This window comes from Rutidosis leptorrhynchoides, chromosome 1, assembly GCF_046630445.1.
Source record: "Rutidosis leptorrhynchoides isolate AG116_Rl617_1_P2 chromosome 1, CSIRO_AGI_Rlap_v1, whole genome shotgun sequence".
NCBI classification, from domain to species: Eukaryota; Viridiplantae; Streptophyta; class Magnoliopsida; order Asterales; family Asteraceae; genus Rutidosis; species Rutidosis leptorrhynchoides.
The window spans coordinates 54,259,793-54,273,372 of NC_092333.1; the positions used below are offsets into that span (position 1 = coordinate 54,259,793).

Consider the following 13,580-nt stretch of genomic DNA (forward strand, 5'->3'; position numbering starts at 1 on the left):
ATTAAAATCATCACTAGTTGATTCTGTTTCACTCACGTATCCTCATTCAAACTACAAAATTCGTTATTATGATCTTGTTGTATTCTGGTCGATGAGTTTTTAGAAGAAGAAGGAGAATACAGAAACTGAGTTAAATAAAAATGGGTATTGAGTTAGTACATAAAAACAGACGCAGAAGAATGGTATAGGAGAGTGTCGGGGTAGCTTGTGGTCACGAGTTCGAGTCTTGGGAAGGGCTGTTTCTTTTTGGAATTCTTTTCATAAGAGGTAGTTTTTTTCTAGTTTTATTATTATTATTATTAATTATTATTAGTATTAATTATTATTATGATTATTATTGTTATTGATACTAATAGTATTATACTTATTACCATACTTAGTATTATAGTCATTATCATCATTATTATGATAAGTATTAATAATATTATTACTAGTAGTAAACTTATTATTTTTGTATTTTTTTATCATCACTATGATTATAATTATTAATATTATGAAAGAAATAAAAAAAATATATTGTTATCATTAATATTAGAATTTGTATCATTTTATAAATATTAGTATCATCAATACATTTACAATTAGTAATATCATATTTATCATTATTATTATTATAAGTATTATCATTAATATTATCATTAATATTATTATGATTATTATTATTATTATTATTAATATTATTATTACTACTATTAGTGAAAGAATTATTATTATAGATATTATAATTATTACTATTATTACTGCTATCATTAAAAATTATTAAAATCAATATCATAACTATCATTAACTGTGAAAATTAATTTTTTTTACAAATATTATTATTAATATCATTGTTATTATCACTAATAAAGTTATTATTAACATATGAATATTATTAATGTTATTATCATTATTTTTACTAATATTAACTTAGTATAATAGAACAACTGTTTTGATAAACAAATGAAATATATATAAATATATATATATATATATATATATATATATATATATATATATATATATATATATTTAACACATATAACATAACAAAATTTAATATTTTTATATATACAAAATGAACATATAAGACATATATATATATATATATATATATATATATATATATATATATATATATACATATATATATATTAGCATAAAAATGATATAACTAATACAATTCTATATATATATATATATATATATATATATATATATATATATATATATATATATATATATATATATATATATATATGTGTGTGTGTGTGTGTGTGTGTGTGTGTTCAATTACAACTATGAATATTAATAAATATACGAATGATATAGGTTCGTGAATCCAAGGCCAACCCTGCATTGTTCAATATAGTCATATGTATTTTTACTACAAAATACATTAGGTGAGTTTCATTTGCCTTTTTACCCTTTATATTTTTGAGCTGAGAATACATGCGCAATTTTTATAAATATTTTACGAAATAGACACAAGCAATTGAAACTACATTATATGGGTGAATGATCGAAGCCGAATATGCCCCTTTTGCTTGGTTACCTAAGAATTAGTAAACCGATCTACTAATTGACGCGAATCCTAAAGATAGATCTATTGGGCCTAACGAACCACATCCAAAGTATCGGATGCTTTAGTACTTAGATGTTGTTTTATCATGTCCGAAGGATTTCCCGGAATGATAGGGGATATTCTTATATGCATCTTGTTATTGTCGGTTACCAGGTGTTCAATTCATATGAATGATATTTTTGTCGCTATGCATGGGACGTATATTTATGATAAATGGAAATGAAAATCTTGTGGTCTATTAAAATGATGGAAATGATTATTTATGTTAAACTAATGAACTCACCAACCTTTTTGTTGACACTTGAAAGCATGTTTATTCTCAGGTATGAAAGAAATCTTCCGCTATGCATTTGCTCATTTTAGAGATATTACTTGGAGTCATTCATGACATATTTCAAAAGACGTTGCATTCGAGTCGTTGAGTTCATCAAGATTATTATTAAGTCAATTATAGTGGATGTATTATGAAATGGTATGCATGCCGTCAACTTTCGATGAAATGAAAGTTTGTCTTTTAAAAATGAATGCAATGTTTGTAAAATGTATCATATAGAGGTCAAGTACCTCGCGATGTAACCAAATGTAATGTATTCGTCCAGATGGATTAGGACGGGTCACGACAAAAATATTTTGCACATGCATTTGACCCGCGGATACCTCTGACCTGCGGGTAATAATACTTCGTTAATTTTTTTTTTTTTTTTGAAAAGTTAGGAAATTATATTAACTATAAACAATATATACAATTAATATGTATAACATGACGTGAAATTCAAGTTTCTTACTTACATGTAATATTATATTTTTAATCATTATTGCATTACAAGTAAAATTCATTTTAAACTGATAATTGTATGTATAAACCCGCGGATAAATTATTAAAAGTCTCATGAATTAACGGATCGGGTACGCTACCCGTTGGCGGGTATAATTTTTTACTTGTACACATGCCCGCGGGTAAGATTTTATGATTTTACCCACCCATCACGGATCGAATACCCGCGGGTCACGCATTTTTTATAGCCCATTGCCATCCATACACTTGGACCTTGCTTGTCCTCAAGCAAACCTAAACTTAACCACATCTTCTAATCACGAATTCAACTCCTCAAACTTCATAATCTTTACACAAACACAAATCCTTCACAACTCACTAACTACCAAGGGCTTGGCTTCAAATATTACCTAAAGTTACAAAATGGGTGAAACTCAAGAGGTGGTCTTCCAAGCCACTTGTTGTCTTCATGATTAACAACACTCAAAACTTCAAAGTTCAAACTTCAAGAACATCCTCAAAAACTCAAACATTCAAGCATAAACTACACTTCTTCATATTTCCACAGTCAAATACTCATCAAAACACAAACACCCATCCTTGAAAGGCTTAAGATCAACAATATCCGCAAGAATATTATATTTAGACCAAATCAATCAATAATTAAATTTTTTAGAGCAAACCTTTCTAGGAGCATCATCAAAACTTCAAACAAACTTCACCTCCACCATCATCAAACTCTCTATATCATCAAGTCAAGGATTGCCCAAACGCTTCACTTCGGTGTTGAGAACGCCAATGTCATGAGTCACCCAAAAAGTTTGGTCTTAGAAAAAACAAGGCCTTTAGAAAACCATTTTGCATTTAAGAACAGGAAAACAAGTCAAGTTTTTACACAAGACAAGTTTTTCGGAAAATTTTGGTTTTTTAAAGCTTTGTGCATCCAAAGCCATCCCGATTTTGGGACAACCGCATGGGTAATTGTTGTCATGGTATATCACAAAGTGAACTACCTCTTGGTTTGGAGGCAATGGAACAAGAACTACCTTAGGTGAGTGTTGAAGGTGCCTTCCACGATCAACTTGGTAATAGTCAACGGCACGGGGAAAGTGACCAATCCTAACGAAATCACTCCAGTGTTGAAGGAGCAAGATGGAAAGGTCACAAGGGATTAGGATTGCCCTACCAATCCTATTTTCAGGTTAAAAGTTCACGAATTTCTCTCCTAACGGTACCATCACATCATGAAACGATGTTTAGTATGAAGTGACATGGATTAGAGAGATCCATGCCAAGTAAAACGTAACTCGGAAGACTTGACTTCCCTAAATGAGTGGACTCGATCACCCGGAAGTGTCAAAGTTCGAAACTTTGAACACCTAGTTGATTTATTTAAGGTCCTTGGACCCTACTTCTCACACATATAGCTTTTATGCTAATTTTGAGAAAATGTAGGAAGTAGATACTACATTTCCATAATTGAAAAGGGGTTCCATGGATTTTGGCCATGGCGTGTGTTGTCTAAGCAACACTAGCACGAAGTCATCGCTCTTAAAGAAGATAGCACTTTGTGAAGCTCAAGGCTCCTCATCCCTCGGCACTTAGCATAGCTAAATGTAAAATGGTGTAGATTAAGAAGTCTCCTACACCAAGTGAATTAACCATTCAAGTTTACTGCAAATCCTCTAAACAAAACGAGCTACCCCACATTTAGGACCAAAATTCTTCGCCCCGTCTCTACGAAATTTGCTCGAATGAACATGTCAACCCTGACAAAACCTATACATGCCGCATCCGCACAAATACAAAACTTACTACTCACACTATTACACTATTAGTCGGCTTCAAAACATCTATAATTCTTCTTTTTTTTACTCTCAGGGCCAAATCCTTCAACACTAACTCACTAAGGGCATTATCGATCTCATCAAATTTAACCGTGTACGTCGTAGAATCTGGCCGATCAACACCACTAGGGTCTTTTCCCTTGCCTTCAACTTGACTAACGCCCGATGAATTCTTCAATCCAACCAAGTCCACCACAATACTTTGATTCAACACCACTGAACATCATCTCAGTCGAGACAACCAGAGGTCAATACGACCGAGTCAACCAAATCAGTCTCGTCATCCTTACCGCGAAACCCCTTCAATTATGAACATCTACAACCGCATCGTCTATTCGAACTAGATATTTTAAATAACTAAATAAAGAATTAAATAGATAGATATTTTAACAAAAATTAGTTGCCACTTGTTTAGTTGGGTTCACTACTTCACCATAGTCCAACCTGTTACTTATTTATTATTTCTTCAAACAATATATATAAACACACACGCACCCATCACATTTACATTACACAAAACCAAAATTGCTATCAAATTGCTGCAATTTCTTCATCTTCCTATCAAATTACCAGTTTCTCTTTCTAGGGCCTAATTGCAGTTATATCAATGGAGGTCCAGACCAGCCCATTATCACACACAACCACCTTTAATCATAACCCATACCCAAAACAAATGGGAGCTGCTTTATACCCCACTGTTAATTCTTCTGACATTATTAATCATCAAACTGATGATGAATTATGTCAAAAAAGTCCTAATACTTGTGATCATTTGGAGGCTGTTATGAAAGTTCAAAAGTGTTATAGAAGTTACCGTACTCGTCGTCTTTTAGCTGATTCTGCTGTTGTTGCTGAAGAACTTTGGTACATGCTATTATTAATTTATTTTATTATATTTTTATTTTTTGCTTTTTTGTTAATTCACTCGCACTATTTATGTAACAAAGAATGATTTGCTGTTAGTTTGTTTGTTGAGTACTATCTTTTCATAATTGAACACTTGATTGTAGAACTATGATTTTTTTTTAATATTTTTTTAAGTGACTTTCTGCTTGATGTTGACTACAAAAGTCAACGAATTTTCACCTTGTTTGTGTGCCATTAGGTATGTGTAAGTGATACTTATCTTCACATGCGTTCTTGTTCAAATCACACTAGATTCATATCTTTTTATCCCCATATATTACATAGATTTAAAAAAAAAAAAAAAAAAAAAAAAAAACTTATTTCTTCATTAGCACTTTGTTGTATGCGGACAGTTAGCAGTAGACATAATTTTCATGTAAATTACTATTTTTTTTATATTATTATTCCAACATGTTTTACTATATGTTCTGCATAATTTTTTTCATGTTTGAAAAAATTCAATTTAGTAATTATTTATTATTATTTTTTTGAAGTAAAAAAAGTGAATGATAATATGTGGTTATGTAGGTGGCAAGCTATTGATTTTGCAAGATTAAATCACAGCACAGTTTCTTTTTTTGATTATGGAAAACAAGAATCAGCAGCATCAAGATGGAACAGAATCTCTTTGAATGCTTCCAAGGTATATCAAATTTGTATTTTTTATATAGTACAAATTTCTTATTTTGTTTTGTCAACTTAATTAATTGATGTGATTTTGATTGTTGTTAGTGAAAGTTAGCTGTTTCTTCTCCATGTTTGAACATACAGGACTAAAGTTTAAATGGGTTGTTTTGACAGGTAGGTAAGGGCCTATCATTAGATGCCAAAGCTCATAAATTAGCATTTCAACATTGGATTGAAGCTGTAAGTTTTATTTTATTTTATTTTATTTTTTCTGGAAATTCAGTTTGCGGAAATTAAAAATAAGAATAAGATGTCTGATTATGAATTTGGAGTGAATTTCAGATTGACCCGCGACACCGATATGGGCATAGTTTGCACATATATTATGAAGAATGGTGTAAAGCAGATGCTGGTCAGCCCTTTTTCTACTGGTATGTTTTTACACTATATAAGTTGAAAAATACTAATACATCTTACTACAGTAATTTTTATGATAAGTCATAAAAAGATTGATAATATATGTCCTCCACTTAATGAACAAGATATTAAAAATAAAAGTTTATTAAGCACCACATGTTACACATTACTAACTTTAGCATTGAAAACCATGTAATGTAAGTTTGAGTTTGTGATTAGATATATTAGTTAGTCTGTGAACGATAATGATCAATCATTCAATCGTGCATGTTTCAGTCCCACATGATAAAGTTGGAAGTTGGGGATGGATAATGGTCAATTTTTGTTCTTTATGGTTGTTTCATTATTTGTGGGAATATTTCTTCAAACACTTTACTGTAAATGGTTGTCATTATGTAAGGGATGTTTTATATAAGTATATTGAGATATTGAGATTTGTAATCTTATTTTGTTTGTTACAACTTCAGACAGTGGAACACATATCATACACTATGTTGTATTACCCATGGCATTATGATTCTTGTTACAATTATACAATTTGATTATCATAAGAACTTAAAACTCTAGTAAAATTATTGATTATAGACTCTGAATGAAGGTTTTTTTTTTTTTAAATTTTTTTATTCGTTTTGAAGGTTGGATGTTGGAGACGGAAAAGAGGTTGATTTAAAAGAATGTCCACGATCAAAGCTTCGGCAGCAGTGCATTAAATATCTTGGACCCGTATGTTTTTAATGATTTTTTACAATTACTTTTATTAAATTTTTTTTTTTTCTTCAGAAATCTGAATGTAGTTTCATCAAAACAGCAAGAGAGAGAACATTACGAGTATATCATTGTTGAAGGAAAATTTATTCATCGCCAGACCCAGCTCCCTCTTGATACAAACAACGGCGAAAAGTGGATTTTTGTAACGAGTGCCAGTAACAGACTTTATGCTGGCGAGGTGAATTGTTAAAGAGTTGTTAGAACGGACAGGGGTGGAAAATGGGTTTGGGTAAAAACAAACAGTCTTGGGGAACGGGTTGGGTTGACCCAAAACACTCGTTGCCCAAACATTTACAACAGTCTAAAATCTAATCAGATAGTCAAATATGATTATGACTAGCATTATTTCAAACACAATCTTATCTATTTTGATAAAATGATTTTGAGAGGCTTTATACGCTAAGAATGTATACTGTACTTTAGTGTACTCTCTACCCAATAGTAATATTTGCTTCTGAACTGGAATATTATTTTAGTTCAACCCGTTTGACCTGTTAGAGATCAAATTAAACCCAAATCAACACGGTCATAGAGTAAAAGGGTTGATTTTTTTTTTTTTTTTTTCGAACAGAAAAGGGGTTTTAATTACTGTTCCAAATTCTATTGTTGCAAATGGGTTAACACATTTTTGATTTTATTGGTATCAACAGAAAAAGAAAGGAAAGTTTCATCATTCGAGCTTCCTCGCTGGAGGAGTTACGTTAGCTGCTGGAAGGCTTGATGTGGAAAATGGAACACTTAAGGTATATAACACAGAAGTTAATTAATTTAATTAAATTGAACATAATAAAACAGTTGATTAAGTAGTTAGTAATTAAATAAGAGATTAACTAGGTAGGTGTCTACTAGTAGGGGATGATTCTCACACACACTTTTTTGATCCTCACACACCAATTTAAAGAAATGGAGTATTATTAGAAGAGTAAAAAGTTAAAATAGGTATGTGAGGATAAAAAATGGTGTGTTAGAATCATCCCTACTAGTATGACATTTATTTGATTATACAAATATTACTCCGTAACTTATTATTATAAAATGAGTCCTTGAACAATAATTGTGAAACTAGGTTCACTAGTATCCAAACACACATGCTTTTAGTAATATTAAATTTGCCCATGAAATACACATGTTGTCGGTATCATGGAAATGCATTATTAAAGTTCAGGACACAATATATGAATTTTAAATGATATCTTGATGACTATGTTCTGGTCAAAGTCAGTGGCATATTTTTAAATATATATCCCAACGACTGAATTATTTTAAGAATTTAAGGTCACCTAATCCTTTATTTATTTCCTTACCTAATGGCCAGTAACCCATCTGTTATTTATTTATTTATTTGTCGTTTGCAGACTATTTCTCCATATAGTGGACACTACCGTCCAACTGAGGAGACCCTGAAGTGCTTCTTATCATTTCTCACAGAAAAGGGTGTTGATCTTGACAATGTTGAAGTATGCAAAGATTTTTTTTTTTTTTTTTTTTTTTCATTGATTTAGTTTATTACAGTTTAATAAAATAAAATGAACAGGGCTGGTATAAAAAGCCATTTTATGAAATGGGTTAGGTTGGGTTATTTCTAAATTTTTACTAAACCAGCATGCTAGATATGCTTCACAAAACTATATTATTTTATCAATGACAAAATATTTTAAATGATTCAGTTATGGTGATTAATGTTTAGAGATATACAGTGTGTGTAATGGATGGTTTGATCCAAATGGATGGATCGTACGGATAACATGTCAAAAGTAGTCACTTTTGTTGATCCAAATGGGTCAGTTTGGGTTTGGGTTGACTCTAATATTTTGTTGACCAGGTGAAGAAGGCGAATGATGAGTATGAGACCTATGAAGACAAAGAAACTGCTAAAAATGGGTCTAAACATGAACATCCCATTTCTTCAGACACCGTACCATCTGAAACTAATGATCACGAACAAGTTGTCGATGAAATGGTAAAACAGGTTGTCGATGAAATGGTAAAGAAGAATGTGAGTTACAAAAGGAGTCTTTCGGGTGGTCTTAATAGCCCAAAAGCTGATGTTCCAAAGAAATCGATACTAGAAAGGATCAATTCCAAGAAACTGGCTCGTTCGTACCAACTAGGAAACCAGCTTTCGTTGAAATGGTCAACAGGAGTTGGACCGCGAATCGGTTGCGTTGCAGACTACCCAATTGAGCTTAGGTTACAAGCATTAGAGTTTACTAATCTGTCTCCAAGATCAAGACCTTCACCTAATAACAAGAGGCTTAATGGTAATCAAGCTTGGCCAATGGCTAGCCCATCACCTCAACCTACTGCTTAGAATCACTAATAATAATAATTACTTTCATCTTTTTATGGAGTGTAAATTCTATATGAAGTTTGTATGGAAGTGAGTAATATTCAATTATGTAGTAGCTTGGATTAATATTTATCTATAAATTATAAAATATAATATAAATATATTAAGATGATGTGAATTGGTGGTCTGGTCTGGCTGCTTTATTTGTTTGTATTCTATAGTTTATAGCAGTACAGTATTAGTTTTAATTTAATCTCTATTTAATAAATAATTAATTGATTATCTGCATGGCATATTTGTTTGTATCCGCATGCATTATTTGGTTTGATTTCTTTTTACATTTAAAGATCCTGTTTAAGATAAGATTTTGTTTTCATGTTATACTTTATAAAAGAAAACATGTTGCGACTATCTTTCTAAATATATTGTAATTGTAATTTCACTTTCTAGATGAATATGCCAAATATGAGAAATGCTAGGCATACATAAATCTTACAAAACAATTTATACATACTGATGTGGCAAACCCACGTATACATCCACGTCCTCCCTTGCCTAAATCACGACGACTAACTCTTCCGTTAACCCTAATTTCTCTACAACACCGACAGTTCATCCCAAAATTACTCTTTGCCAATATAATTAATTCAATAAACACACGAAATAAAGACATATACCAATGGAAGCCACCTAAACAAAATTCGTCATTATCCTAGTGATGGGTAATTGGGTATTCTACTATACCTGTCACCACAATCTGAATGTGATAGTAACTTTTGGCATGATTTTCACTTTACGGTAAACCGGTCGGACGTGAATGATTGTGCCGTTTTATTTCCGTCATGGCATATCGTGCTTGATTTATTTTTCTTCACTATTTTTTAATTTTTTACTATTACCTACGTCAATTACAATTAAAATGAGAAACAAAAGGGAAGCAGTCATGTTCTAATTAGATGTAGACAAACAGTTAGGATGAAGACTGATTAATATTTGTGAATGCAATTGCGATGAATAACTACTAGAGTTTGTAAACTGTTGCCGTAGAAAGATGATTACAGAGATGATAATTATTATAACCTACGGAAAGAAGGTTTGACGAAAATTACAACCTATGTAAAATTCAATTAATTCATTTTATTGTTTAATAATTAATTATTATAATTATGCTGAATTATTTAGGTCAGTAGGATGACGTGGATGTATACATGGGTTTGCCACGTCATTATGTAGAAATTGTTTTGTAAGTTTTATGTAAGCGTAGTATTCTATATTCTATTACCCTTTTTTAAAAAAAAAAAAATTAATTATGTTATCTCCTCTCATTTTATAACAAACTTAAGGCTGTGTTTAGTTATAAAAAGGATAGGGAAACTTTGTAGTCTTTTTTTATTGTTTGAAAGTGAAAAACTAAAAAATGAAAAAACGTGTTTTAAAATATATTTTTGATTTGAAAATATCTAAATAAATAAAAAAAGTCAATCCCTTCCTCACATAAAGCATGATGTCCCCCTTTATTTTTAAAACGTCATGTGTCCACCCTATCTGATTTTCCCATTTATTTTTATTTTTTTATTTTACAAATAAAAAAGTACGCTTCTCCTCCTTCCCATATTATGTTTCGGCGATTCGTCGAAGATTTTTTCACCTGCTTCAACCACAGATTCAATTTTCGCCGGAAACTTTTTTTGGCAATAAAATTACTCACGGATTGGTATAACCTTTTTTGATATTCGGCATCAATCGATTTTTAAGAACCCTAATTTCACCCTACTTCCGATTTGCCCTATTTTTTCAAGATAAACAGCCTTAAAATTGAAGCATCTGACATAGCGATTGCGTGTTCTATCTTGGTCACTTATTCTTTCCCATTAATTATAAATCACTGCAGCCAAATCAATTCACTTTTCTACTAATTTTGTATTGTTGTTGTGTCGATATAGATGAACAGGTATGGATGAAGAACTGTTAAAATGCCACATCGCAACTCTTCAATTTATTTCTCAAGAAATCGTCTTTTATGGAGGTTAGGGTTTATGATGTTTGAGATTGTTCTAATTAATTGTAATTTTAATAGATTTTCTTAAACGTATTAGTAATCAAACTTTTTGTATTTGTTATTTTCATGTTAACGATCAGGTTTTCAATCCATCAGGTTTTGAAATCGCAAAGGTCATGTTAACGATCTGTCCTAATCTTCATCGGCATTTGCAACGATCAGGTTAACGACCAGGTTCGTTTTTCTTTACACCTTTTTTTTTCTCTATTGACAATAACACAAAATTTTCATGCTTTTTCAATCTTATACAGTTTTGGAACAGACTCTGTATCGATTTACAACTAATAGCAGGTTTGTCGTAGCCTTTTGTTTGTATTATTTGTTTTCTTATGTTTGGATGTGGATTTGGTAATCTTAGTTATGATTTGTTACTTGATGATATTTTTGTGTTTATATTATTTAAGCTGTTATCCATGGTGTTTAATTGCTGTAGGAAAGAGTTTTTGGTGATTCTAACCACTCATAAATTCACAGTGAGTAGTTTTAACTTAATCTCTAACTAAAAGTTTACATACATTCATTATTTTTTTTTTATCATTCCAACAAGTTTCATACCTTTTCAGAATAATTATTGTATGACTTCGATTAAAGAGCAACATTGCTCCAATCTCATGAGAAAAGGTGCGTATATTTTTACTTCAAACTTTGCATCTTTATAAGTTCATTAGTTATAGAAAGATTTATTTATGGATCCATGATACTTTATTTTCTTTGTTTTAATATACTTTCGTACAACAAAAGGTACCCACTTGATCCATTGTTCTCGGAAATTCTGGTCTTAGAACGAGAATGGGTGTAAAAGTGAAGTGCGAAGGGTATCGTGAACCCATAACAATTGTTCCATTGGTTAATTGATGTGTTTTTTTTTTTTTTTACCTTTTTATGTTATAAGGCAAAGTAACATTATCCACAAATTCATATTCATAACCTTACAAATTTTTTATATTAATGTCAGATTCTTCGAAAGCGACGGATTAATCTCTGGTGACTGGAATGTCGAGGAAGATGACGGCGTTAATAGACAGGTAATACCCTTGGTTCTGAATGATTATATGATTCAATTTGGGTTTGCAGCGATTTATGGTTCGATTAAGGTTTGCAACGATTTAGGTTTCAATTAGGGTTAAATGTGAAGCTGAAAATACAAATAGTCATTGGAAAACATATATAAATATGTTTTAATTGGTGTTTACCCACATGTATCCTTCTTATATTGTCATTAATAAATATTCAAATTTTCTTATGTTTTGTTGTTTTTATAATTAAAGATTTCTTATTTCGTTGATACTTCGAATTAATACTTTATGTTGACCTGTTTGTATGTCATAGTAAATGACTAGACATTGTTACCTTTGTTATTGATACTGACTCAACAATTACACATGCTACTTTCACGTGTTTAAGCACGAGGTGAAGAATCTAATATGCACATTGTGTTGGACGCGAACTCCCAACTGTACCCGATGCACGCTGGTGAGAAGCATAGGATGGTTATATCTCAAACTTTAAACGAAGATGAGTCAGTATGACAACCCGGAAATTTTCGACAAAATTTAAACAAAATCTTTGAGACTATTCATTTAAACTTCAACAGATTTCCGACGATTCACGAACAAATAATTTTAAATACCTAAATATACATACATACATACATACATACATACATACATACATACATACATACATACATATATATATATATATATATATATATATATATATATATATAATAACTTGAAATATAATTCAAAATACGATTTAATTATAATCAAATATGAAAAATCATATAATATAGTTGTTATGGCTATTATTAATATTAAATATTAATATCAAGTATTAGTTATATTATTATTTGCAATATAATGAAATGTGATTGTTATGTTATTATTACTAGTATTATTGTTATTATAATTAGTCATAAAAATTATGATTTATTTTATTAACATTAATATTATTTATTCATTATCATTACTAAAATAAGTATTACTATAAAAATGTCATTTATTATTAATGATATTATGAGTATTAATATTAATATTATTGTAATCAAAATTATTAGTATTATTATTATCATTTATCATTTATTATTATTATTTTCAATTATCATTATCAGTATTGTCATTACTATTAATATTATTATTACCAAAAGTATTATTATCATTTATTATTATTATGATTAATGTGATCATTAACATAATTTATATTATTATTATCATTAGTAGTATTATTATTACTATTATTATTATTATTGTTATACTTATTATTATTATTATTATTAATTATCATTATTAATAATATTTAAGGTATTATTATTATTATTAATATAA

The 13,580-nt window shown here is 30.1% G+C and overlaps 1 protein-coding gene across 1 annotated transcript; it reads left to right on the plus strand.

Moving 5' to 3' along the window:
* The first annotated feature begins 4,654 nt into the window (after positions 1-4,654).
* LOC139886444 (IQ domain-containing protein IQM3-like) lies at positions 4,655-9,476 on the plus strand. The gene is made up of 9 exons (XM_071870266.1): positions 4,655-5,050; positions 5,621-5,735; positions 5,894-5,959; positions 6,062-6,150; positions 6,772-6,859; positions 6,945-7,082; positions 7,555-7,647; positions 8,260-8,361; positions 8,727-9,476. Exons 1-9 carry the CDS (start codon positions 4,794-4,796, stop codon positions 9,213-9,215), a joined length of 1,437 nt encoding a protein of 478 aa, XP_071726367.1. The 5' UTR covers positions 4,655-4,793; the 3' UTR covers positions 9,216-9,476.
* The last annotated feature ends 4,104 nt before the right edge of the window (positions 9,477-13,580 follow it).

Excerpts from the sequence above, each read along its gene's own strand:
- LOC139886444 (XM_071870266.1), top strand. The coding sequence starts at position 4,794 with ATGGAGGTCCAGACCAGCCCATTATCACACACAACCACCTTTAATCAT. Across the intron at positions 6,860-6,944 it reads GCATTAAATATCTTGGACCC|CAAGAGAGAGAACATTACGA; the intron begins GTATGTTTTTAA and ends TCATCAAAACAG. Across the intron at positions 8,362-8,726 it reads TTGATCTTGACAATGTTGAA|GTGAAGAAGGCGAATGATGA; the intron begins GTATGCAAAGAT and ends TTTGTTGACCAG.